The sequence below is a fragment of the Salmo salar genome, chromosome 11, assembly GCF_965601325.2.
Source record: "Salmo salar chromosome 11, fSalSal1, whole genome shotgun sequence".
Lineage (NCBI taxonomy): Eukaryota > Metazoa > Chordata > Actinopteri > Salmoniformes > Salmonidae > Salmo > Salmo salar.
Window position 1 is genome coordinate 31,694,845 of NC_138301.1, and position 27,656 is coordinate 31,722,500.

Sequence of the window (27,656 nt, forward strand, 5' to 3'; positions counted from 1 at the left end):
ATATATATATATATATATATATATATATATATATATATATATATATATATATGGTGAAAGGACAACAACCTCTCCCTCAATGTGATCAAGACAAAGGAGATGATTGTGGACTACAACAAAAAAAGGGGGACCGAGCACGCTCCCATTCTCATCGACAGGGCTTCAGTAGAGTAGGTTGAGAGCTAGTTCATTGCCGTCCACATCACTAACAAACTAACATGGCCCAAGCACACCACGACAGTCATGACAAAACCTATTCCCCCTCAGGAGACTGAAAAGATTTGGCCTGTGTCCTCAGATCCTCGAAAGGTTTTACAGCTGCACCATCGAGAGCATCCTGACGGGTTGCATCACTGCCTGGTATGGCAACTGCTCGTCTTCCAACCGCAAGGCACTACAGAGGGTAGTGCGTACGGCCCAGTACATCACCGGGGCCAAGCTTCTTGCCATCCAGGACATCTATACCAGGTTGTGTCAGAGGAAGGCCCTAAAAATTGTCAAAGACTCCAGCCACCCTAGTCATAGACTGTTCTTTCTGCTACCGCACGGCAAGCGGTACCGGAGGGCCAAGTCTAGTTCCAAGAGGCTTCTAAACAGCTTCTACCCCCAAGCCATAAGACTCCTGAACATCTAATCAAATGGCTACCCAGACTATTTGCATTGTAGGTTAAGGGCTTGTAAGTAAGCATTTCACTGTAAGGTGAAATGTTGTTGTATTCAGCGCATGGACAAATAACGTTTGATTTGATTTATACATACTAGGCAGATAAAGTGTACTAGCCAGTAGGTGGCAGTAATAGTGTATTTTCTCCCGAAAACTGCTTTCGATATTTAGCTATGCAATTTGTATTAGTGAAAGGTCAAAAGACAAATCCGTAGCTAGCTGCCAAGATCTTTGAAGGAAATATGGATGGAAATACAGACTTTTCTGGCGTTTCAGATGAATGCACGGCAGAATACATTCTCAGTAATGTGGCAGAAGTAGTGGAGAGAATTTTGACGTTTGTACCAACCAAATCCCTGCTCCAAATTGCGTGGTAAGTGACTAGCTAGCTAACGTGCTAGATTAGCCACGGTCTGTGCTATCGGGGAACCTTGGGACGTCCCCCCGGTAAAGGTTGGGCTTCTAGGGTGGGGGTAGGGATGTCCCAAGAATTCCGGTCAACACTGACCGATTAGCCACAGTCAGCTAGCTAGCTAACGTTAGCAATCACCTTGTTTTATCAACAATGGCAATGCACGTTTCAAGTTCTAAATTGGACTGGAACTGAATATATGTAGCTAACTAGCAATATACACCAATTGCCTCTGTTAGCTGTATACGTTTTGCTTGCAAAAAAGGCGTGCAGCCATGTGAAACTAGCATACGTTAGCTAGCTAGCTAACAGGTAGCACAACAGTATTTTAGAAATAATCTTGTATTACAGATTAGTGTTTGACAGCTAAATTAGCTAGCTAAGAAATGCTTGGAATCTAGCTAACGTTAGCTAGTTATCCCCAGACTGGTCGTAGGTATCATGTTTTTTAAACAACTTCCTTGTCATGCCAGGATGAGAGTGAGAGCTAACGACGACTGTCTTCCTTATTGTGCAGTGTTTGCAGACTGTGGATGAACTGTGCACGGAGAGTACTGAGGGTCCAGCAGAAGTTAACGTGGGTGTCTGCCTCTGGACCGTCCAACTATGACGGCCATGCTCTCTGCCACAGCCTGGCTGAAGAAGTGGAGGTCAGTTTGAATACCGAAAATACACAAGAAATTACAACATGGTCTCTTTCAGGAGAACGTTCAGCAGAAGTAGTCACCGTTTTTCATCACAGGTTTTATATTTGGGCAAATCAAGATTTCGCAGGTGTTAGCATCTTTTCTAAATTTGGAAGGGGAGGGGATATCTGGCCCAAAGAGTGGATCTCCTCAATCCGGTTCCACTCCTCGTTCTAGCATCTCTTCTATTAACATGCACAGACCCAGAACTTAATCGAGCATCTGACCAATTACGCAAGACTTTAGTTCTGGGTTAACTGAGATTAGCCAGAGGCATGCTTGTTTGACATTATGCATATCTATCTGTATGCTGTTGCAACAGTCCTACAAGTAGGCTAGTAGAACACAGTAAAGTTATAGCCTGGCACCTACAGTGGAAGTCAGTCTGTGTGCAGTATTTGGAGTCTGACATTATTGAAAACTGTAGAAACACCTTTCGCTTAATGTTTGCAGAATGTATACCTGCTGCCCAAAACAGTCTTGGTTATGGTGGACAGCGAGACCTTCAGTGGACAAGACTCTTGCTACAAGCAGAAAAAGGGTAAGACGTAACATGTACTACATTTACTACTCTGTAGTAAAGCACACTAATAATCCTGGGCTGAGAAGTAAAAAGTACTGTGGCCTCTTATCTACTAGCTGACTTCCATTTAGTTTATGTTACTAAACACGTGGTAAGTTATTAAAAGTTGTAGGCTAAGTTGTGAAACCTGCTGCTTATATTAGAGACCCAGTTAGTAACAATCTAAATGTAAGGCATGTTCTAACCTGTATCCCCTCTTGCAGCACGCAAGACCCACCACAGTCCAGACTCAGTGGAGGAACTGAACAGGCTGTTCCCCAATGGATGTGACATCATGGCCATCGCCACTCCTGGTGTTGTTTGTAAGAACCACAGTATTTTCATATTTCCCTTCCTAATCCCTAATGACCAGAACACCGTGTGGTAACTATTTCATGTGTTATAATATGTTATAACACATAATTTTCCTACAACACTAACCACTGATAGCTAGCTCTTGTGCCATAATTCATGACACAGGCTGCTGCCAGTGCATGACATTCAGGTCCTTTCCTCTTTGATGCGTGTTGTGCATTCTCATCTATCAGAGTTTTTGAATGTTAACCAGCTCACTTAAGCGTATCACAGAGGAATGGGTCACCTGTCAACAGGGGATGGTCCACATTAATCTCCCCCTGCCTTGTTAGCATAGGGTGCTCTGCTTTGGAGCTGGGAAGAGATGCATGGCGACTAGATATGTCGTTAGATAGCCTAGTATTCCAGGACTGACAACAGGATCTGTGCTCTGTATTCCTCTATATAATCACTAAGCTGGAGAGAAGTGACACTCCATCAACCAAGTATGCAGATAGTGTCTTCCCCCGTGAACTGAAAATCTAGCTATGTTATATTGATTTGTTATGTGTTAAATAGTGTTATGTCACATAGATTGAGTGCTTAGAGAACCAGAGAAGTGGAACGCCATGCAATATGTTAAAATGCAATTACTGTTAGCTAGCTAACTACTTTAAATGTACATCATACAGGTGATACATTTACCAGTATAAGGAAAAGGACATTGGTTGACAGTGTGATTTGTCCTTTTGCCTTTTCCCACAGTAACCCTGAAGAAGGCATTTGCCAAAATGTCGATATTTTTTTAAGCAAACTTCCAATGTCCTCCCAAGAATTGCTGCTGAGTCTCTTTTCATCTTCCCCCACAGTAACTCCCAGTGGCTCCCACTCGGGTCCACCGAAAGAGTTCCAAGAAGGAGAAGCTGGCTACGCTATCATGTTCCCTAGGATGGAGGGAGTGGACATCCGCCCCTTTCACTTCTGCAAACGCACCATCTCAGAGTCACACCTGGAGGAAGCAGGTTGGTGTGACCGACTGGGAGTTGAAGTTATGATGACCAGTTCAGAAATATACCTTTCTCCGCTCTCCCACATAGGGGTACCACAGTCAACCATTAAGCTGGTCAGTGCAGGTCTTGTTCTAGCCCAATACAAACCCTGCAATGTAAAGTTGATACTAGGATTAGTATATGAGTGTGAGTGATAAATACCAATATTTACAGAAAAGAGATGGCAACAAACATTTCTACAGTATGCTAAACACATCCTTGGCTCTAGCCAACCGTCCACCATAATATGATTCCATCTCTGACCCCTCTCGGTTGTCGTCCTGTCCCCTCAGGGCTGGTGAATAACCCTGATCTGCGTGTGGTGCTGCTCTTTGGCTATGAAGCCTACAAACCCGGAGCAGCCCGCTTCCTTAACCAGGTCCTGGAGCCTTTGGCTCGCAGCAAGGCTCTCATCGCTGGGGGCCATGTGGAGAATGTCTTCTCCCCTGAAAGAGAGTGGTGAGTACCTGAGTGATCTGTAACATGTACTGTTCTTTTCAATGCTGAGAAAGGTCAGGAGTTCTCAAACAGTGGTCTGGGGTCTTATTTATTGCGACCTCCTAGTAATCTACCAAGAGGCAAAACAACATATATTTTTTAAGGTAGTGGGGGTCCTCAGCTGGAGGCTCATCATATTCAGAGGGCCTCGACATGAAAAGTTTGGGAATCCCTACTCTTACTATGCAGCTGTGACTTTGTTTTTGTCTGTCCTGCCGTCGTTCTCTGTAACTGTTGCTGGGGCTCGTGCGGTGGTGTAGGCCTGGCCCTGAGTGGTCCCGGGGTTAGGGTTTAGCTTAGAGTATTACTATACAGTTATGTGACAGTGGTCTTTCTCCGTAGCTGTGGCCGGGGGTCGTACGGCGTGGTGGGTCTGGCTCTGAGCGGTCCAAGGATCCAGGGGGCCAGTGTTCTCCTGGAGCAGGACGTGAGCAGCCCCAAGGCAGCCGAGGCCACCATACGGAGACTGAAAGCAGCCAACCTCCCAGAGAGGAACACCCTGGGCTTCATGTTTGCCTGCGTGGGCCGCGGACACAACTATTACAACAACCAACGTAACGTGGAGGCTGACACCTTCCGCAAGGTGTTCCCCAACATCCCACTGTTTGGCTTCTTTGGTAACGGGGAGATCGGGTGTGATCGTATCGTGAAGGAGGACTATACTCTGTGTGACACGGATACGGACAGTCTGCAGCATGGATACACCACTGTTATGACCCTAGTTCACCTTGGCTGAGGAGTCCATGGTCATATTTACATTCAAACTACAGTTTGTTTTGTTCACTTCAGGTTCCTATTGATTAGGTACGAAACGGAAGAAACCGGAAGAAGCAGAGAGGTACCATCTTAACTGATCCAATAAGAAACACCTGTTTTACATTGCAAAATGTTTTGAAACGGTGTGCCCTAATGAATACAAACCTGGTGTCAAGTTCAGAAGACTGTCTGCACGTAACAATCAGGATCAACAACATTTTGGTTGTAGAATCTTGTTATCTCTCAGTCATGGTGGTATGTGATGCTGTTTGAAGTGGATTACAACATGTAGATGTCTTTTTGTTGTGTTCAACTTTTCCCAATGTAAAGTTTTAACTTTGTCAATTTTGGGGGGGAAATGCAATGTTTTATCTGCTGCAATAGAGGCAAATAGTTACTTGATCATGCATTGATCAGTTTGAAACTTGAATAGGAAAGATTGCTGATATGTTAGTGAGTTTAACAAGGTGCTGATGGGAATCAGAGAAGAAAATACTGTCCATTCATCTCAGTCCTCTGTTACAAAATAATACAGTGGACTTCCCCATGTAAAACACATATATATTATCCTGAATTACTCACCAAATGTTATGCACATATTCAAAACATATAACTGAAACTAACTAATAATCTTGACCAGATGGTTTCTTACACCTTATAGTGAAAAGTTACTGATACTTCATGTCCAATTAACAAATTATAATTGTTATTCATTATTATAATTGTAGAGATTACCGATCAGGCACTTTTTAGTTAAGAAGATAAGGAAAGTAATATGTTTTGAACCTTTGAGAAAAATTCAGTTTGTCTTGATTTCAATGTTTTCTCCTGTATGTGCTTTGACACATGCCCCTCTTTTAGTGTTAGATATGGAGAAACCCTTTTTGAAATGCAATTAAATCCTGGCCTATTCCTACTACCTTTTATAAGACTATTTCACACACTGGGCAAGCATTACTTTTACAAAGACATTTACTTGAAGAACAGAATAGTGGGGCGGCAGGTAGCCTAGTGGTTAGAGCATTGGGCCAGTATCCAAAAGGTTGCTAGATCGAATCCCCGAGCTGACAAGGCTGACTGTTCCTAGGCCGTCATTGTAAATAAGAATTTGTTCTTAACTGACGTGCCTAGTTAAATAAAAAAAGATGCAAAGTTTGGTAACAGAATGAGGGTTTGTGCTGTTATTGTGGAATTGCCTCACTATTTACTCAAATGGATTCCGTGGTTTAGATAAAATCTTTCTCTGTTGTGTCGTTCTTCATACTATCTTGTAAGGTCATATTTGTTGCTTCATTGGAACTGATGGTTTTAAATTGTGTGTTATTTTACGTGTTCCACTCCCAAACAGGGTATTCCCACCATTGTGTGATAAACATACCATGTACAAACAGTTTTGTAGTTGGGATTCTGTACAATATTCTGCTTCATTCATTGAATTTACGAACATATAATTCTGAAGACATTCCTGATGACAGTATTTGTTTTGTTTATGAAGGTATGAACACATGAGAAATGTTTAGGAAGTTCAAAACAGTTCTTTGGAAATGAATGTGCAATTTTACCAACCTATTCTCGCTATACACCAAGTCACTTGGCTCTGTCATATCCTCACATGGTCTCTCATATCATTGCTATGCAGACGACACACAATTAATCTTCTCCTTTCCCCCTTCTGACAACCAGGTGGCGAATCGCATCTCTGCATGTCTGGCAGACATATCAGTGTGGATGACGGATCACCACCTCAAGCTGAACCTCGGCAAGACGGAGCTGCTCTTCCTCCCGGGGAAGGACTGCCCGTTCCATGATCTCGCCATCACGGTTGACAACTCCCTTGTGTCCTCCTCCCAGAGTGCTAAGAGCCTTGGCGTGACCCTGGACAACACCCTGTCGTTCGCCACCAACATCAAGGCGGTGACCCGATCCTGTAGGTTCATGCTCTACAACATTCGCAGAGTACGACCCTGCCTCACACAGGAAGCGGCGCAGGTCCTAATCCAGGCACTTGTCATCTCCCGTCTGGATTACTGCAACTCGCTGTTGGCTGGGCTCCCTGCCTGTGCCATTAAACCCCTACAACTCATCCAGAACGCCGCAGCCCGTCTGGTGTTCAACCTTCCCAAGTTCTCTCACGTCACCCCGCTCCTCCGCTCTCTCCACTGGCTTCCAGTCGAAGCTCGCATCCGCTACAAGACCATGGTGCTTGCCTACGGAGCTGTGAGGGGAACGGCACCTCCGTACCTTCAGGCTCTGATCAGGCCCTACACCCAAACAAGGGCACTCCGTTCATCCACCTCTGGCCTGCTCGCCTCCCTACCTCTGAGGAAGCACAGTTCCCGCTCAGCCCAGTCAAAACTGTTCGCTGCTCTGGCACCCCAATGGTGGAACAAGCTCCCTCACGACGCCAGGACAGCGGAGTCAATCACCACCTTCCGGAGACACCTGAAACCCCACCTCTTCAAGGAATACCTGGGATAGGATAAAGTAATCCTTCTAACCCCCCCCTTAAAAGATTTAGATGCACTATTGTAAAGTGGTTGTTCCACTGGATATTATAGGTGAATGCACCAATTTGTAAGTCGCTCTGGATAAGAGCGTCTGCTAAATGACTAAAATGTAAAAAAAAAAAATGTAAAAAAATATATGTTTGGCTAAATGGTTTTGATTGCTTGTTTTTATTTTATTTAGAATAAGCTATTTTAAGGTACAACTTTTCATTATAGTATACAAGTTATTCTCCTGATACTGTAATGGGGGAAATGTAAGATCATAGTTTTCTGTGACCTAACTTTTCCCAAATAATACTGTACACTCAGCAGAGGTTTTCATTTGGATAACAAACTTTTTTTTTATAGCAGACATATTTTAGGAACATGCATCTTTGTTACCTTATACACTTTCATTGTGTTCATTATACAACACAGTTCCGTATGTCACCTAATGTTACCACACAACCATTCTGTGTAGAGCTAATGGGATTATTTTAAAATGGTTCTTTAAATCGTTTTCTCTGGCTTTAATATGATGAGCAAAATGTTTAAGGTTACAAGCACTTTTCAACTATGTGTGCCAAATATGTTTGATTTATTTCAAATTCAACAAATGACTGCCATTGAAATGTCTCCTCACTCTCTGGCTTTCTCTGTCTCTAACTCCTGCACAAGAGTCACAACGTGGACTTCAGGTGTCCTGATTTATCAGAATGGAGAAAAAATGTGCATCTAATTATTTTCAGAACAGCTTCCAATATCATATTCTACAACCAATGTACTTATATTAACATTTAAATGAAAGAATAACAGAATAGTAAAACCTGCGATTTATATATATGTTTTCTTATATAACAGGCCTAATTGTTCAGAATTGCTCTATCATAGACTACAATTATTTCATATCGACCATTTCCGAAAGCCTAACCTTGACAAGCAGGCGTGTTTGATAAAAGGCTGCGAAGACGCTATGAGATTGATTGATGTGCGCTCTAACCATCGACTGGCTATTCCTGGTGAATGACAAACTGTTAAGCCAATTGGTGGAAAGATCATTTATATTCCCATAGTATCTTGAATTTACGAAACGATAAAAAAACGTCAAGCCTATGGACATGGAGAAAGGCAGCTCGGGCATAAAGCTATAGGCCTACAAATCAAGTGAGGTGACTGAACCTCAGTTTTCATTCGGGTATCAGGATTTGGAACTAGAATCCACAGAGAGCAAACATGTGAGTCGTGACCGAAGCAAGCAATGACATTGTTATAGCTTCGATACTGCCACTATTCGGCATGAAAATAAACGGCAATGTTTTTGACGTTGTTTCGCGGGGATTATGCTACTATTCTCGGTTTTGAAAGGGAGAGAGCCAGGCATCACAGCGTGGCACTAGAGAAACCGGAGGTTAATCACGTTTTCAGCACCTAGACAGCTCCTTGTGGAAGAGGAGGTCTATATTCGGCAGCAAGGAGTCCCTTCGATCGCGGGGGAAGCCCTCAACCCTCACTAGCAAATTTGGAGCGGTGTAGCCAACACAACACACACAACGTTCCGACCTTTCTTCCTCCACTCTCCAGTGATGCTATTAGCTGGTTATTTGGTGGTCAGTCATGGGCACTTAATATAATCTTGCTGAACGACGATGGTGCTTGCATTTCGGCTCCAGTCTTTTCGTTTTGCACAGGAATCTAAGCAGCAGCAGCAGCAGGGGTGCTTGTCCAATGTAAAAGTGCTAAGGAAGGCAGCAGCCTACACATCGCCACGAGCTTGGAGCACGAGCCCCACTCACGCTGATCATCACAGAGGGAGACATTATCACGAGCACGCGGCCAACAGGAGGCTCGATTAGACTGTCAACAATGTAAATCAAGACAGGTAGGAAGGTTCTGCTTTGGTTCAACTGAATAATAGATTAGTTGTACATTGCCGGGGCACTCCCTCGGTGTAGCCTACAACGGGGACCACCCCCGCTTTACACACTAGGATACTATAGTCTCTCGAGTCTCTGCTTCTATATTCAGGTACTACAGCGACTAAGTATAGTCCTAACGTGGATTCATGCTTGGCTTAGTCCGTTTCAATTACAATTTCCAGTAGGGTTACATTATTATTAGTTCAAGAACAGGGAGGGAAACATTTGCATGTCAAGCTACCTGTCAGTTTGGTTTTGACGTGGATATGGGGCTGAGTTGTGCTTTGAATTGTATGCAATGCTACAGAAAAGCCTTGTAAAATGAAGTAAGTGTGAAGAAACCTCAGTTATGAAGGAAGGGGGCCGTTAGCCTACTTTACTATTCAATGAACTGTGTGAGACCCAGGGCATGTTCCAAATGGCCTACATGGGCTCACTTAAATATAGTGCACTATATAGTAAGTAGATTAGAGGCGAGATGGATCTGAACTGATAGGCTCCTGTAGTTTATTAAGGTCAGGCAGAGACCAGTGGACAGACCTCTACTTGATATTCTGTGCTGATCAGGCAAAGCACAGTCTATGAACTCTCACCATTCAAACACCATGGTCGAAAAAAGGGTTTTCAAGAGAATTTGCTCAACATAACCTTTTATACAGTAAGTTGGGATGTGCTAACAACCTTCAGTTGTTGTAGTCTTTAGTAGAAGTCTCTCAATATACCTTCTCACCAGCACCATCTGAAATGTAATGATGGGCAACACAGAAAGATGTGACCTGTAATGTCTCTCACATCTTCTCCATTGAAAGTATTGGTACTGTAGTGTATGTCTTGTGTTTAAAGTGTTATTGAATGACTCATACATAGCCTACCATACTATCAGGGGATTGCCATAATAATGTGTCACTGTCTGTCATCAATCATATCTAAATAAAGACCAATCACCTGGGTAGGTTTCCACTCATGCATGTCCTGTGTCAAGCGTAATGGATTTTCACAGCAGTAACTCAACAATGGACTCATTCTATGGTGAGAGCAGCTCTTCATGAGTATTATCCAGCAGACATGCAGGTGATGTGCTCTTACCATAGACATAGAATGAATCAGCTTTTACTTTGAAGAATTGCCGTTGTAGGTTACTCTTCAAGCTACAATTATAGTTCTTCATTGTCTCAGTATCCCCATACTGTTCTGGTGCCATTATACAATGTTTTACTGAACTCATACATCTTAGTGTAGTACGGATGTAATATGGTTGTAGTACATCAGGTGGAATTGATATTTAATTCAATCCCCAGGTTCAACATGAGTCCAGCAGAGTCTATCTGGTGTGGTGAACTCAGAAGCTAAGCGAGGCATAGTCTGACTAAGAACTGAGTGAAGATCATAGCCTCCTCCTCTTCCTCTCTCCATCACCATCCACCAACATGGCTAACCCTCAGTAAGTATAGTACATTTTATCTCCTCTCTGTCCCCCCCAGAACATGACCTGTGCTCAGTAAGATCTCTCCCCCCCAGAACATGACCTGTGCTCAATAAGATCTCTCTCCCCCCAGAACATGACCTGTGCTCAGTAAGATCTCTCTCCCCCAGAACATGACCTGTGCTCAGTAAGATCTCTCTCCCCCCAGAACATGACCTGTGCTCAGTAAGATCTCTCTCCCCCAGAACATGACCTGTGCTCAGTAAGATCTCTCTCTCCCCCAGAACATGACCTGTGCTCAGTAAGATCTCTCTCCCCCAGAACATGACCTGTGCTCAGTAAGATCTCTCTCCCCCAGAACATGACCTGTGCTCTGTAAGATCTCTCTCCCCCCAGAACATGACCTGTGCTCAGTAAGATCTCTCCCCCAGAACATGACCTGTGCTCAGTAAGATCTCTCCCCCCCAGAACATGACCTGTGCTCAGTAAGATCTCTCTCCCCCCAGAACATGACCTGTGCTCAGTAAGATCTCTCTCCCCCAGAACATGACCTGTGCTCAGTAAGATCTCTCCCCCCCAGAACATGACCTGTGCTCAGTAAAATCTCTCTCCCCAGAACATGACCTGTGCTCAGTAAGATCTTTCACCCCCAGAACATGACCTGTGCTCAGTAAGATCTCTCTCCCCCAGAACATGACCTGTGCTCAGTAAGATCTCTCTCCCCCCAGAACATGACCTGTGCTCAGTAAGATCTCTCTCCCCCAGAACATGACCTGTGCTCAGTAAGATCTCTCCCCCCAGAACATGACCTGTGCTCAGTAAGATCTTTCACCCCCCAGAACATGACCTGTGCTCAGTAAGATCTCTCTCCCCCCAGAACATGACCTGTGCTCAGTAAGATCTCTCTCCCCCAGAACATGACCTGTGCTCAGTAAGATCTCTCCCCCCCAGAACATGACCTGTGCTCAGTAAGATCTCTCTCCCCCCAGAACATGACCTGTGCTCAGTAAGATCTCTCTCCCCCAGAACATGACCTGTGCTCAGTAAGATCTCTCTCCCCCAGAACATGACCTGTGCTCAGTAAGATCTCTCTCCCCCCAGAACATGACCTGTGCTCAGTAAGATCTCTCCCCCCCAGAACATGACCTGTGCTCAGTAAGATCTCTCTCCCCCCCAGAACATGACCTGTGCTCAGTAAGATCTCTCTAGCCCCAGAACATGACCTGTGCTCAGTAAGATCTTTCACCCCCCAGAACATGACCTGTGCTCAGTAAGATCTCTCCCCCCCAGAACATGACCTGTGCTCAGTAAGATCTTTCACCCCCCAGAACATGACCTGTGCTCAGTAAGATCTTTCACCCCCCAGAACATGACCTGTGCTCAGTAAGATCTCTCCCCCCCAGAACATGACCTGTGCTCAGTAAGATCTCTCTCCCCAGAACATGACCTGTGCTCAGTAAGATCTCTCTCCCCCAGAACATGACCTGTGCTCAGTAAGATCTCTCTCCCCCCAGAACATGACCTGTGCTCAGTAAGATCTCTCTCCCCCCAGAACATGACCTGTGCTCAGTAAGATCTTTCACCCCAGAACATGACCTGTGCTCAGTAAGATCTCTCTAGCCCCAGAACATGACCTGTGCTCAGTAAGATCTCTCCCCCCAGAACATGACCTGTGCTCAGTAAGATCTTTCACCCCCCAGAACATGACCTGTGCTCAGTAAGATCTCTCCCCCCCAGAACATGACCTGTGCTCAGTAAGATCTTTCACCCCCCAGAACATGACCTGTGCTCAGTAAGATCTCTCCCCCCCAGAACATGACCTGTGCTCAGTAAGATCTCTCCCCCCCAGAACATGACCTGTGCTCAGTAAGATCTCTCTCCCCAGAACATGACCTGTGCTCAGTAAGATCTCTCTCCCCCAGAACATGACCTGTGCTCAGTAAGATCTCTCTCCCCCCAGAACATGACCTGTGCTCAGTAAGATCTCTCTCTCCCCCAGAACATGACCTGTGCTCAGTAAGATCTCTCTCCCCCCAGAACATGACCTGTGCTCAGTAAGATCTCTCTAGCCCCAGAACATGACGTGTGCTCAGTAAGATCTTTCACCCCAGAACATGACCTGTGCTCAGTAAGATCTCTCTCCCCCCAGAACATGACCTGTGCTCAGTAAGATCTCTCTCCCCCCAGAACATCACCTGTGCTCAGTAAGATCTCTCTCCCCCCAGAACATGACCTGTGCTCAGTAAGATCTTTCACCCCAGAACATGACCTGTGCTCAGTAAGATCTCTCTAGCCCCAGAACATGACCTGTGCTCAGTAAGATCTCTCCCCCCCAGAACATGACCTGTGCTCAGTAAGATCTCTCTCCCCCCAGAACATGACCTGTGCTCAGTAAGATCTCTCCCCCCAGAACATGACCTGTGCTCAGTAAGATCTCTCCCCCCCAGAACATGACCTGTGCTCAGTAAGATCTCTCTAGCCCCAGAACATGACCTGTGCTCAGTAAGATCTTTCACCCCCCAGAACATGACCTGTGCTCAGTAAGATCTCTCCCCCCCCAGAACATGACCTGTGCTCAGTAAGATCTCTCTCCCCAGAACATGACCTGTGCTCAGTAAGATCTCTCTCCCCCAGAACATGACCTGTGCTCAGTAAGATCTCTCTCCCCCCAGAACATGACCTGTGCTCAGTAAGATCTCTCTCCCCCCAGAACATGACCTGTGCTCAGTAAGATCTCTCTCCCCCCAGAACATGACCTGTGCTCAGTAAGATCTCTCTCCCCCCAGAACATGACCTGTGCTCAGTAAGATCTCTCCCCCCAGAACATGACCTGTGCTCAGTAAGATCTCTCTCCCCCAGAACATGACCTGTGCTCAGTAAGATCTCTCTCCCCCAGAACATGACCTGTGCTCAGTAAGATCTCTCTCCCCCCAGAACATGACCTGTGCTCAGTAAGATCTCTCTCCCCCCAGAACATGACCTGTGCTCAGTAAGATCTCTCTCCCCCCAGAACATGACCTGTGCTCAGTAAGATCTCTCTCCCCCCAGAACATGACGTGTGCTCAGTAAGATCTTTCACCCCAGAACATGACCTGTGCTCAGTAAGATCTTTCACCCCCCAGAACATGACCTGTGCTCAGTAAGATCTCTCCCCCCCAGAACATGACCTGTGCTCAGTAAGATCTCTCTCCCCCCAGAACATGACCTGTGCTCAGTAAGATCTCTCTCCCCAGAACATGACCTGTGCTCAGTAAGATCTCTCTCCCCCAGAACATGACCTGTGCTCAGTAAGATCTTTCACCCCAGAACATGACCTGTGCTCAGTAAGATCTCTCTCCCCGCATAACATGACCTGTGCTCCACACACACACACACACACACACACACACACACACACACACACACACACACACACACACACACACACACACACACACACACAGAGAAAGTGAGAGAGAGATAGCAAGAGGGAGACAGAGACTGAGAAAGAGAGAGGCAGAGGCAGAGAGAGAGGGAGAAAGAGAGAGGCAGAGAGAGAGGGAGAGGGAAAACGACAATGGCCCTGTTACAGACAGAGGCAGAGCTCAATGATATTGCAGAGGGGCACCTCATTGGTCAGCTCATTTGGAATTCTGCAGTCTAGCCACTCTTTCACAAATTCCTCTTACCTTGCCATTTTTTCTTGCTATCCTCAAGTCTTTTGATTGGTTGATTTATTGATGAGTGTGTGTGAGAGAGAGAATGTGTTTGTGTGTGAGATGGAGAGCGATAAAGAGATAGTTCAACATTTCCTTGCCGAAACATACCCGACTAATTAACAATTGCTTATGCAGTGATGATCTTGTTTGTGGTTAGTCCCAGTTGAATGATCAGTAGGGATGGTGAGAGGCCAGGACAGGTCTGGTCTAATGGAGACGTATAGTGTAGGGCGAGAGGACCAAGGAGACTGAAGAGGAGGCTTATGTCTTTAGGCCTGATCTTGACTGTGGCGTCTATAGTTCCTTGAGCTTATTTGGTCTCGCTTGACTTAATTATTAGTCTTCAGCAGGCTGTATGTAACTAGCCATGGTCATTATCCAAACGTGTAATAAATGAATAGCCCTCCTTCACTGTTCTCTGTATTCAATCGATCACTGCCCGCACCTGCTCGCCTGTCCAGCATCACTACTCTGGACGGCTCTGACTTAGAATACGTGGACATCTCCAAATACCTGGGTGTCTGGTTAGACTGTAAACTCTCCTTCCAGACTCACATTATGCATCTCTAATCCACAATTAAATCTAGAATCGGCTTCCTATATCGCATCAAAGCATCCTTCACTCATGCTGCCAAACATACCCTCGTAAAACTGACCATCTGACCGATCCTCGACTTCGGTCATGTCATCTATAAAATAGCCTCCAACACTCTACTCAACAAACTGGATGCAGTCTATCACAGTGCCATCCGTTTTGTCACCAAAGCCCCATACACTACCCACCATTGCGACCTGTACGCTCTCGTTGGTTGGCCCTCGCTTCATACTCGTCGCCAAACCCACTGGCTACAAGGTTATCTACAAGTCTCTGCTAGGTAAAGCCCCGCCTTATCTCAGCTCACTGGTCACCATAGCAGCACCCACTCGTAGCACGCGCTCCAGCAGATATCTCTCACTGGTCACCCCCAAAGCCAATTCCTCCTTTGGTCGTCTTTCCTTCCAGTTCTCTGCTGCCAATGACTGGAACGAACTGCAAAAATCTCTGAAGCTGGAGACTCATATCTCCCTCACTAGCTTTAGATGGGCTGTCAGAGCAGCTCACAGATCACTGCACCTATACATAGCCCATCTGTAAACAGCCCATCTATCTACCTACCTCATCCCCATACTGTATTTATTTATTTATCTTGCTCCTTTGCACCCCAGTATCTCTACTTGCACATTCATCTTCTGCACATCTACCATTCCAGTGTTTAAATGCTATATTGTAATTACTTCGCCACCATGGCCTATTTATTTCCTTAACTTACCTCATTTGCTCTCACTGTATATCGATTTTTTGTAAAAAAAAATTTCTACTGTATTATTGACTGTATGTTTTGATTGTTCCATGTGTAACTCTGTGTTGTTGTATGTGTCGAATTGCTATGCTATGCTATATCTTGGCCAGGTCGCAGTTGCAAATGAGAACTTGTTCTCAACTAGCCTACCTGGTTTAATAAAGGTGAAATAAAATAAAAATTAATAAAATAACAAGGAATCTGTTAGGAAATCTCCATTGCATGCATCTAGGTTTAGTAGCCGGAAACAAATTGTTGTTGTTGTTGTGAAGAGAGTGCTATTTCATGCTGTAGGTAATTTGCATCTTAGGAAATGTCTGGAGTGAAACTGTACTTTATTTCATTCCTGATGATTTTCTCCCTAGAAAATCCTTTCTGGAAGTTATATCGTTTAACATATTACAAATCAAGTCTATATCATAATACAGCTCATTCCCATTTCACTGATCCCTTTTCTACGCAGACTCTTTAGCTTTGAGCCTCAGGTAACCTCAAACACACTGCAGTTCAGTCCGACTGTAAAGAGCCAAGACCTTTCCTCTGCTGACAGCACAGCAGCTCTCCAGGTGGGTCTCTCATCATCAGTGTGTCTCCCAGTCCTGGTATCTGTAAAGGTCAGATGAGACTGGTCACACTGTGCCTGTCTGAAACATGCCATGCCTACAGCTTCCTGAAACCAGACTCATTTATCATTATGGAGATTTCCTGCATAAAGTCAAGGCTGATGGAGTGTACCCATAGGCTAGCACATACTGTAATATTAGGAAAGGCATCAAGACAAAGCCTAAGAGGAAGAGGTGAAGGAAGGTTTAGGAAGCAGATTCGTGTGTCTTTGTGGATGGGTTGAATGGAGTGGAGTGAGCATGTACATGGGTTGGATGGAGTGGAGTGTGCATGTACATGGGTTGGATGGAATGGAGTGTGCATGTACATGGGTTGGATGGAATGGAGTGAGCATGTACATGGGTTGGATGGAATGGAGTGAGCATGTACATGGGTTGGATGGAATGGAGTGAGCATGTACATGGGTTGGATGGAGTGGAGTGAGCATGTACATGGGTTGGATGGAGTGGAGTGTGCATGTACATGGGTTGGATGGAATGGAGTGTGCATGTACATGGGTTGGATGGAGTGGAGTGAGCATGTACATGGGTTGGATGGAGTGGAGTGAGCATGTACATGGGTTGGATGGAATGGAGTGTGCATGTACATGGGTTGGATGGTGGAGTGAGCATGTACATGGATTGGATGGAGTGGAGTGTGCATGTACATGGGTTGGATGGAGTGGAGTGAGCATGTACATGGATTGGATGGAGTGGAGTGTGCATGTACATGGGTTGGATGGTGGAGTGAGCATGTACATGGATTGGATGGAGTGGAGTGTGCATGTACATGGGTTGGATGGAGTGGAGTGAGCATGTACATGGATTGGATGGAGTGGAGTGTGCATGTACATGGGTTGGATGGTGGAGTGAGCATGTACATGGATTGGATGGAGTGGAGTGTGCATGTACAGTGCCAGTCAAAGGTTTGGACACACCTACTCATTCAAGGTTTTTTTTCTTATTTTTACTATTTTCTACATTGTAGAATAATAGTGAAGACATCAAAACTATGAAATAACACATATGGAATCATGTAGTAACCAAAAAGTGTTAAACAAATATAAAATATATTTTATATTTTAGATTCCACCCTTTGCCTTGATGACAGCTTTGCACACTCTTGGCATTCTCTCAACAATCTTCACCTGGAATGCTTTTCCAACAGTCTTGAAGCAGTTCCCACATATGCTGAGAACTTGTTGGTTGCTTTTCCTTCACTCTGCGGTCCAACTCATCCCAAACCATCTCAATTGGGTTGAGGTTGGGTGATTGTGGAAGCCAGGTCATCTGATGCAGCACTCCATCACTCTCCTTCTTGGTCAAATATCCTTTACACGGCCTGGAGGTGTGTTGGGTCATTGTCATGTTGAAAACAAATGATAAGTGCAAACCTGCATATCGCTGCAGAATGCTGTGGTAGCCATGCTGGTTAAGTGTGCCTTGAATTCTAAATAAAATCACTGACAGTGTCACCAGCAAAGCACCCCTACACCATCACACCTCCTCCTCCATGCTTCACGGTGGGAACTACACATGTGGAGATCATCCGTTCACCTACTCCGCGTCTCACAAAGACACAGCGTATGGAACCAAAAATCTCAAATTTGGACTCATCAGACCAAAGGACAGATTTCCACCAGTCTAATGTCCATTGCTCGGGTTTCTTGGCCCAAGCAAGTCTCTTCATCTTATTGGTGTCCTTTAGTAGTGGTTTCTTTGCAGAAATTCGATCATGAAATTCGATCATGGGGCGGCAGGTTAGTGGTTAGAGCGTTGGACTAGTAAACGAAAGGTTGGAAGATCAAATCCCTGAGCTGACAAGGTAAAAATCTGTCGTTCTGCCCCTCAGCAAGGCAGTTAACCCAGTGTTCCTAGGTCGTCGTTGAAAATAAGAACTTGTTCTTAACTGACTTGCCTAGTTAAATAAAGGTTAAAATAAAATGAAGGCCTGATTCACGCAGTCTCCTCTGAACGGTTGATGTTGAGATGTATCTGTTACTTGAACTCTTGGAAGCATTTATTTGGACTGCAATTTCTGAAGATGGTAACTCTCTAATGAACTTATCCTCTGCAGCAGATGTAACTCTGGGTCTTTTTTTCCTGTGGTGGTCCTCATGAGAGACAGTTTCATCATATAGCTTGATGGTTTTTGCAACTGCACTTAAAGAAACTTTAAAAGTTCTTGACATTTTTCGGATTGACTGACCTTATGTCTTAAAGTAATGATGGACTGTCGTTTCTCTTTGCTTACTTGAGCTGTTCTTGCCATAATATGGACTTGGTATTTTACCAAATAAGGCTATCATCTGTATACCACCCTTATCTTGTCACAACACAACTGATTGGCTCGAACGCATTAAAAAGGAAAGAAATTCCATAAATTAACTTTTAACAAGGCACACCTATTAATTGAAATGCATTCCAGGTGACTAACCTCATGAACCTGGTTGAGAGAATGCCAAGAGTGTGCAAAGCTGTCATCAAGGCAAAGGGTGGCTACTTTGAAGAATCTCAAATATAAAATATATTTTGAGTTGTTTAACACTTTTTTGGTTACTACATGATTCCATATTTGTTATTTCATAGTTTTGATGTCTTCACTATTATTCTATTATGTAGAAAATAGTAAAAAAGAAAGAATTAAAAACCCTGGAATGTGTAGGTGTGTCCAAACCTTTGACTGGTACTGTAAATGGGTTGTATGGATTGGAGTGAACATGTACATGGGTTGTATGGAGTGGAGTGAACATGTACATGGGTTGGATGGAGTGAAGTGAGCATGTACATGTGTTGGATGGAATGGAGTGAGCATGTACATGGGTTGGATGGAATGGAGTGAGCATGTACATGGGTTGTATGGAGTGGAGTGAGCATGTACATGGGTTGGATGGAGTGGAGTGTGCATGTACATGGGTTGGATGGAATGGAGTGAGCATGTACATGGGTTGGATGGAATGGAGTGAGCATGTACATGGGTTGGATGGAATGGAGTGAGCATGTACATGGGTTGGATGGAATGGAGTGAGCATGTACATGGGTTGGATGGAATGGAGTGAGCATTTACATGGGTTGGATGGAATGGAGTGTGCATGTACATGGGTTGGATGGAGTGGAGTGAGCATGTACATGGGTTGGATGGAATGGAGTGAGCATGTACATGGGTTGGATGGAGTGGAGTGAGCATGTACATGGGTTGGATGGAATGGAGTGTGCATGTACATGGGTTGGATGGAATGGAGTGAGCATGTACATGGGTTGGATGGAGTGGAGTGAGCATGTACATGGGTTGGATGGAGTGGAGTGAGCATGTACATGGGTTGGATGGAATGGAGTGAGCATGTACATGGGTTGGATGGAATGGAGTGAGCATGTACATGGGTTGGATGGAATGGAGTGAGCATGTACATGGGTTGGATGGAGTGCAGTGAGATGTGCATCAAGTGTCTGGAGATGCTGTACACATGGAACACACTGTTAGATATGGCGGAGCCTTGAACTCTAACTCATACTGATGGCTAGCTTCTCCAATGTTCTCTACAGCAGCTGGTGGTTACAATCAGACAGCTGCTGCTTTTTACTTGGCCAGGTTGGGTGTGTTTAGCTCTGCAGGGCTTTCCACAACCTGAGTACTTTAAGGTGTGTTGATCACATACTGTAGCCTTGTCCAATCAACCCAAGTACGCTAGAATATGGATTGGTGTTGCTTTTCTAGATTATGAAACCATGGAAGGTTGGTGGCACGTTAATTGGGGAGAACGGGCTTGTGGTAAGGGTTGGAGCGGAATCAGTGGAATGGTATCAAATACATCGAACACATGGTTTCCATATGTTTGATACCATTCCATTTACTCCGTTCCATCTATTATTATGAGCCGTCCTCCCCTCAGCAGCCTCCTCTGGATGAAACACTGATGTGTCTGTCCAACTTACACAAACAACGGTACATTGTGAGTGGTGCGATGATCTTCTTTGTGGTTGCTCCCAGTTGCGTGACCTTCTGCATGGTCAGTGGACTGCCTTAAGCCAATTATGCAACATGAATAATGACCTTTTCGACCTGGCCCATAACACTTCTAATTCTATCATTTGGCTGAAGGGGCAGGCTGTGTGTATGTGTCCCCAAGGGAGACTCTTCTTGTCTTTCCCACTGAATAATACACATAACCTCTGCAGAGTGCCTTGGCTTTTTCCATTGTCTTAGAGTGAGTTCTATGTACTGTATATAAAGTATGCCTCTGAGCTTTTCTGCTGTGTGACTTTGTAGTAAACATATGTGATCCCTGCGAGAATTTAACTCACAATCTCTTACCAACTGAGCCACACAAGACGACAGGAGTCTTGGGCCACTACTGTCCATCTACTTCCATTGGCAGCTAGCCATGGCACTGGGTCCCTGCTTTGCATGCAGTTGTGCTGGGATAAGATGATAAGGTGTGGGGCTCTGAACAGCTTGTGTCTGCCATGACTGATCAGATAGCTGTGTTGATCAGTAGGGATGGTGAGAGGCCAGGACAGGTCTTGTCTAATGGAGACATGTAGTGTAGGGCGAGAGGACCAAGGAGACTGAAGAGAAGGCTTACGTCTTTAGGCTGAACTTGACTGTGGCATCTATAGTTCCTTGAGCTTACTTGGTCTCACTTATAGTCGAAAAGTAGTATTTATTAAATTTTTTCCCCATTTTATAAGGTCATTGTCTCATGTACACAAACCCACACTGGGAAACACTCAGGGTCACTATCATTTAGGCCTACTGTGTTCAAGTAGTGTTTTGATCCAAGACGAGATGCTCTATATCTGTCTATATTCTGTCTGTATATTTTCTCTGCTGCTGCCAGCACCATTCCAGGTATATGTAAATGTATTGGTGAATAAAGATGATATACTCTGATTTACTCCTCACTCTGAGGTAAAAGAGTCACTACCTGACTAGTATTTTTTCCCAGAGGTCTCTGTGTACTTGGGAAAAGAAAAACAATGTTGTAGGGGAGCATATTAAGTAGGGATTAGTCATAATGCTGGCCTTCAAACAGACCACATTAACATTTCAGATGGGGGTTCAGCTAGGGATGATGCGTGCCGCGCTCGTAAGAGAGAGAGCGCTTTCTCCACTGATTATGTGTACCATCTAACCTCTCTGTTTCACAAGACAGACACTGTTATCCGTCAGGCTTATCGGGAGAATTCCCTTACAAATCCTTGTTAGCCGCTTTAACTATTTCTTATGTGAATGTGTGTGAGAAGAACACACCTGGATATGCTAGCATGCATAGTATGCGTGGGTGCAGCCTATGTGGGTTTAATTTGTGTACGTGCATCTGTGTGTGCATGTGTGTCTAATATGTGCGTGTTCTGTGTGTGTGTGTGTGTGTGTGTGTGTGTGTGCATGTGTGTGTATTCAGTGTGTTTGTATTTGTTTGTTCGTGGACATACATTAGGAACCACTCCAGGTGTGGTCTGCTCCCAGTCCGTCGTGTCCGTCGTCCTTGTGAAGGTTAGTGAGTCACTGTAGAGATCAGATTGGTCCTGGGTGCCTCCGAGGCCACTGACTCCCCACAACACAACTGCACACCCTGGTCCTAGTGATGGTGATGGGGCACTGCCCTCCAACTGCACAGGTCAACCCTGATCCTATCAACAGACCATTACTGTTGACTTATCTCTTAATACTTATAATGGAACTACAAGATGGTTTTCTTTCATTATGTAGGAGGTCGATATTGTTTTACTTAGCCTTGAGGAGTTGGAAGTGAAGGGGGAGGAGAATGTGGGGGAGGAGGTGGAGGCGGTGGAGGAGTAGAAGGTGGTGGAGGAGGAGGAGTAGAAGGTGGGGGAGGAGGTAGAGGAGGAGTAGAAGGTGGGGGAGAAGGTGGAGGAGGAGGAGGAGTAGAAGGTGGGAGAGGAGGAGGAGTAGAAGGTGGGGGAGGAGGTAGAGGAGGAGGAGGAGTAGAAGGAGGTGGAGGAGGAGGAGGAGTAGAAGGTGGGAGAGGAGGAGGAGTAGAAGGTGGGGGAGGAGGGGAAGGCAGATGTGGTGGAGCAGGTGGAGGGGAAGGAGGAGGGGGAGGATGAGATGAGGAGGTGCAGGAGGGGAGGATGAGATGAGGAGGAGGAGGTGCAGGAGGGGAGGATGAGATGAGGAGGTGCAGGATGGGGAGGATGAGATGAGGAGGAGGAGGTGCAGGAGGGGAGGATGAGATGAGGAGGAGGAGGTGCAGGAGGGGAGGATGAGATGAGAAGAGGAGGTGCAGGAGGGGAGGATGAGATGAGGAGGTGCAGGATGGGGAGGATGAGATGAGGAGGTGCAGGAGGGGAGGATGAGATGAGGAGGGGGAGGATGAGGAGGATGACTGAGCTAGAGTACAACTGGAGCACTGTCTGACCTTCTAAACCCAGACCCCACAGCCCTGTGAAGTCTCATAATTACACAACCTAAAGGCACAGCCCAGTGGAGCACCTCACAGTACAGCCCAGTGGAGCACCTCACAGTACAGCCCAGTGGAGCGCCTCACAGTACAGCCCAGTGGAGCACCTCACAGTACAGCCCAGTGGAGTGCCTCACAGTACAGCCCAGTGGAGCACCTCACAGTACAGCCCAGTGGAGTGCCTCACAGTACAGCCCAGTGGAGCACCTCACAGTACAGCCCAGTGGAGTGCCTCACAGTACAGCCCAGTGGAGCACCTCACAGTACAGCCCAGTGGAGCACCTCACAGTACAGCCCAGTGGAGCACCTCACAGTACAGCCCAGTGGAGCGCCTCACAGTACAGCCCAGTGGAGCACCTCACAGTACAGCCCAGTGGAGTGCCTCACAGTACAGCCCAGTGGAGCACCTCACAGTACAGCCCAGTGGAGCGCCTCACAGTACAGCCCAGTGGAGCGCCTCACAGTACAGCCCAGTGGAGCGCCTCACAGTACAGCCCAGTGGAGCACCTCACAGTACAGCCCAGTGGAGTGCCTCACAGTACAGCCCAGTGGAGCACCTCACAGTACAGCCCAGTGGAGCACCTCTCAGTACAGCCCAGTGGAGCGCCTCACAGTACAGCCCAGTGGAGCACCTCACAGTACAGCCCAGTGGAGTGCCTCACAGTACAGCCCAGTGGAGCGCCTCACAGTACAGCCCAGTGGAGCGCCTCACAGTACAGCCCAGTGGAGCGCCTCACAGCGCCTCACAGTACAGCCCAGTGGAGCGCCTCACAGTACAGCCCAGTGGAGTGCCTCACAGTACAGCCCAGTGGAGCGCCTCACAGCGCCTCACAGTACAGCCCAGTGGAGCGCCTCACAGTACAGCCCAGTGGTGCGCCTCACAGTACAGCCCAGTGGAGCGCCTCACAGTACAGCCCAGTGGAGCGCCTCACAGTACAGCCCAGTGGAGCGCCTCACAGCGCCTCACAGTACAGCCCAGTGGAGCGCCTCACAGTACAGCCCAGTGGAGCACCTCACAGTACAGCCCAGTGGAGCGCCTCACAGCGCCTCACAGTACAGCCCAGTGGAGTGCCTCACAGCACAGTGGAGCACCTCACAGCGCCTCACAGTACAGCCCAGTGGAGCGCCTCACAGTACAGCCCAGTGGAGCGCCTCACAGTACAGCCCAGTGGAGCGCCTCACAGTACAGCCCAGTGGAGCGCCTCACAGCGCCTCACAGTACAGCCCAGTGGAGCGCCTCACAGTACAGCCCAGTGGAGCACCTCACAGTACAGCCCAGTGGAGCGCCTCACAGCGCCTCACAGTACAGCCCAGTGGAGTGCCTCACAGCACAGTGGAGCACCTCACAGCGCCTCACAGTACAGCCCAGTGGAGCGCCTCACATCGCCTCACAGTACAGCACAGTGGAGCGCCTTACAGCGCCTCACAGTGCAGCCCAGTGGAGATCAAATCTCTGACATGCAGAGAGAGAGAGAGAGAGAGGACAATCACTGACTGTGAATCAGTGGGAGACTGCTTAGAACCTCCCTCTTCTCTCCCTTCTCCTCCTCCTCTTCTCCCACTTCTCTTCCTACTCATCCTCATCATCGCTCGTTCCTAACTTCACATTTGTAAGAGCTCCGATCCACTCATCTGACAACGTCACAGCAGACATGATACATCCGCATCTGCTCTGGTCTAAAAATATGCACCACAAGACACAGTGGAGGTTTGTGGATGGGCTGTGTGATGCTGCTAGAGGCCTGGCCCACAATAGAAACTTCTGATATATTACAGTATGTATACATACTCTGGAGGTGCTGACAAAGCTGTATAGAGGTGTTTAACTAGACTTCAGAGGAGAATGAAACGGCAGTATCAGGTGTTGTGCTTTGTGCTCCCTCAGTGTGTGTTTGCAAAATCAGTTGACGTACACTCTTAGAACAAAGGGTTCCAAAATGGTTATTCGGCTGTCCCCATAGGAGAACCCCTTTTGTTTCCAGGTAGAACTCTTTTGGGTTCCATGTAGAACCCTCTGTGGAAAGGGTTCTACATGGAATTCAAAAGGGTTCTACCTGGAACCAAAAAGGGTTCTTCAAAGGGTTTCTCCTATGGGGACAGCCAAATAACCCTTGTAGATTCTAGATAGCAGCTTTTTTTCTAAGAGTGTAGGTAGCGATTTAACGTCTAGAAGTTCAGTCTGCCTGTTTGATGAAATGCTAACACTTGGCAGGAGTGAGACAGAATAATGTTGATATTTGTTCTATTGTGCAACAGGACAGAGCTTTTTCAATAACTTTCTGTGTTTGTATCATTTCAACTTTTATTCCACCCCAACAGAGGAAGTCATGCATATCAGACAATAATCCATGTCAAATCACTGGATATGCTCAGTTTGTTCCCTTTGTCCTGGTGCTCTGGTACCTCCCTGCAGAAGAGGCTCAGCCTCTACCACTACTCAGTTCACTGTGTGTGTTTCAATCAGATATCATTGATGCAAGGTGTGCTGTTTATCGCATCGCCAGTTGGTGTTTTTCTACAGCACTTCAATGGACTTTATTTCCCTGTTTTGTCTGTTTCAAGGTAACACATAAACACCATCATCTCATAGTTTTGATTGTCAGACTTTGATATAGGATCTGGATCTCCAGCAACCCACAACATTGTGTTTAGGGATATGGTTGAGCAGGCGGTTGGGTTGTCGGACCTGGAGGTAAAGGGTGAAGCCAGACCCAGTGGAGGTAGAAGGTGAAGAGGCTTGAGCTCAGTGGGCTAACACAGTCGTCTTCTCTCCCTGTGTGTTTAGTGACGTAGTGGAGCAGCAGGCTGGAGGTCTATCAGACCTGGAGATCATCTCCCAGCCAGACCCAGTGGAGGAACATGGTGTGCAGGAGATGAACCCATCCTGCATGGCTCCTGTCCAGCTGGTCAGCTTCAGCTACAGGGACCTTCCTCTGGCCCACCTGGACTTCTCCCTGGCCGGATCACAGCTCCTCTCTAACCTGGATGAGGACGACAACAGGGAAGGGTGAGGCAATACAACTATATTCATCCATTGAAAGGCACTGACGCTTTCTGACCGTACAGTAGGTAGCTATTGATAACACCAATAGGTCAGAACCTCAATAGGGAAGGGTAAGACGCTGTGGCTTCATTTACAGACTTCAGCCATTACACAAATCGGTCCAAACCTTGCACACATCTACAACCGTTCATAAGGGTTTGTAAAGATCTTGGGACCTGGCAGACGTTTCTATTAATGACTTTCCACCCCTTTGGAAATGATATATTCCCAATTATCCTCAGAAACGACCTGCTTCTGGTTTGAGAATGTGAGACGAAATGATGTAATTGAATATGGTGTCATGTATAATTATGCAGTACATCAAGCATTTAACAGAGGGAGGGCTGGGAAGGAGGGCAGGAACACACTGCCATGTAGTGTCAGTTATGCTAATGGTACATTGGCCAACACAGAGGGACAAGTATGGATGATGTTCAATCTCACATGATTCATTGGTCCTGTTTAACTCATAGCCAGTACTGTAGCTACAACACAGGGGTTGTCCGTCAGTGATAAACGGTTTCATATTTGCTATTTGGTCTACATATATTTCCTGTGAAGGTCTAAATGCATCCCCTGAATGTACTGTGCTCTTCCAAGACCTATATTGCAACATCCATAGTTTACCTTACTTGTGACACTGCCAGTTCCATTTTCTACCCTTAACCAGAATTGTAAGGTGCTAGGTTGATGTGTGATGGATGAGTCCCAGGCTATTTTAGCTGCCCTGCACGTCTGTTACTGTATGGTCTTAACAGATTGTCTCTTTCATTATACAGTAAAAACACGGTCCCTGTATTGCCGTATTGCAATGGCATCCTGTCCAGTAATAGTGACTCAGACCTGGTTCTGACTGTGAGTCCAGATAAACAACAACCATATGCTTTAGCTTTACGGTCCAGCATCCCAAACAGACACACACCTTCCCTTCCAAGCACTCCGTTTGACACCAGATCAGGTCTCACTCCACTAGGCTCAGTGTTCGCCAGCTATCAGCCGTGCTCCTTAAACATGTAATACATACGGGAGCGTGTACAACAACACAATGTAGGTATTTCATCAAGAAAAGGATGGTTCATTGAATGAGAGACAGTGGACAGTCATACTGAGTAAAACCCCTCTGATTTCAGTCAGCATGTATCATTCTCTGTTGGATAACTGTCCTACATTTAGCAAAGGAAATGTTTATTGTAAATGTGAACATCTCATCTCCAAGAAGTCAATTAAAACCATGTCTCTTCTAAGTTTACTCTGTGAACAATGTGCAGGGATTGCAGGGCTTGATCGGGTACCAAACTTGACTTTGCTATCATGTTCGTTGCTGACTTCATGGGTACAGTGACCGCATGCAGCTAGTGTTTGATCCACAGAGGCTGTATTTTATCACTGTGCTGCAGCAAGAGGCTGGGTGTAGTTCAGTAGCAACATCTAGTGGTGCTGAAGTGGTGGAGATTAATCAAGAGAAAGGCTCTCATGTCAACCTGCTGTGTGTGTGTCAATGGGCCTGGTCAAAGTACTGCACTACACAGGGACTTAGGGTGCCATTTGGGAGTCAGCCTGTGATGAAGCACCTACCATCACCGACCAATGGCCATGTTTGTATATCATGGCCTGTAGCATTGTGAAGATGGAGCTGACCTTTTTGTTATCTCTCTCTTATCCACAGCCCCTACTCTACAGTCCCCCCTACTCTACAGTCCCCCCCTACTCTACAGTCCCCCCTACTCTACAGTCCCCCCTACTCTACAGTCCCCCCTACTCTACAGCCCCCTACTCTACAGTCCCCCCTACTCTACAGTCCCCCT

General features: G+C 46.2%; 2 protein-coding genes across 2 annotated transcripts in view; both read left to right on the forward strand.

Moving 5' to 3' along the window:
• The first annotated feature begins 799 nt into the window (after positions 1-799).
• Positions 800-6,311, forward strand: LOC106562410 (F-box only protein 22). The gene is made up of 7 exons (XM_014127277.2): positions 800-1,037; positions 1,594-1,726; positions 2,216-2,303; positions 2,549-2,647; positions 3,488-3,640; positions 3,961-4,126; positions 4,508-6,311. The coding sequence occupies exons 1-7, from the start codon at positions 907-909 to the stop codon at positions 4,899-4,901; spliced, it is 1,164 nt and encodes a 387-aa protein (XP_013982752.1). The 5' UTR covers positions 800-906; the 3' UTR covers positions 4,902-6,311.
• Positions 6,312-6,653: 342 nt separating this feature from the next.
• The window catches only part of LOC106596078 (transmembrane protein 266), a 105,578-nt gene continuing 84,575 nt past the window's right edge, over positions 6,654-27,656 (forward strand). Inside the window, exons 1-3 of the mRNA XM_045689324.2 lie at positions 6,654-9,286; positions 10,622-10,764; positions 25,594-25,815. Of these exons, the coding sequence (XP_045545280.1) occupies positions 10,751-10,764; positions 25,594-25,815 (236 nt within the window). The 5' untranslated portion in view covers positions 6,654-9,286; positions 10,622-10,750. The remainder of the gene's footprint in view (positions 9,287-10,621; positions 10,765-25,593; positions 25,816-27,656) is intronic.

Coding starts and splice junctions, on each gene's coding strand:
- LOC106562410 (XM_014127277.2), top strand. CDS start 907: ATGGATGGAAATACAGACTTTTCTGGCGTTTCAGATGAATGCACGGCA. Junction 2,648..3,487: donor CGCCACTCCTGGTGTTGTTT/GTAAGAACCACA, acceptor CTTCCCCCACAG/TAACTCCCAGTGGCTCCCAC. Junction 4,127..4,507: donor TTCTCCCCTGAAAGAGAGTG/GTGAGTACCTGA, acceptor CTTTCTCCGTAG/CTGTGGCCGGGGGTCGTACG.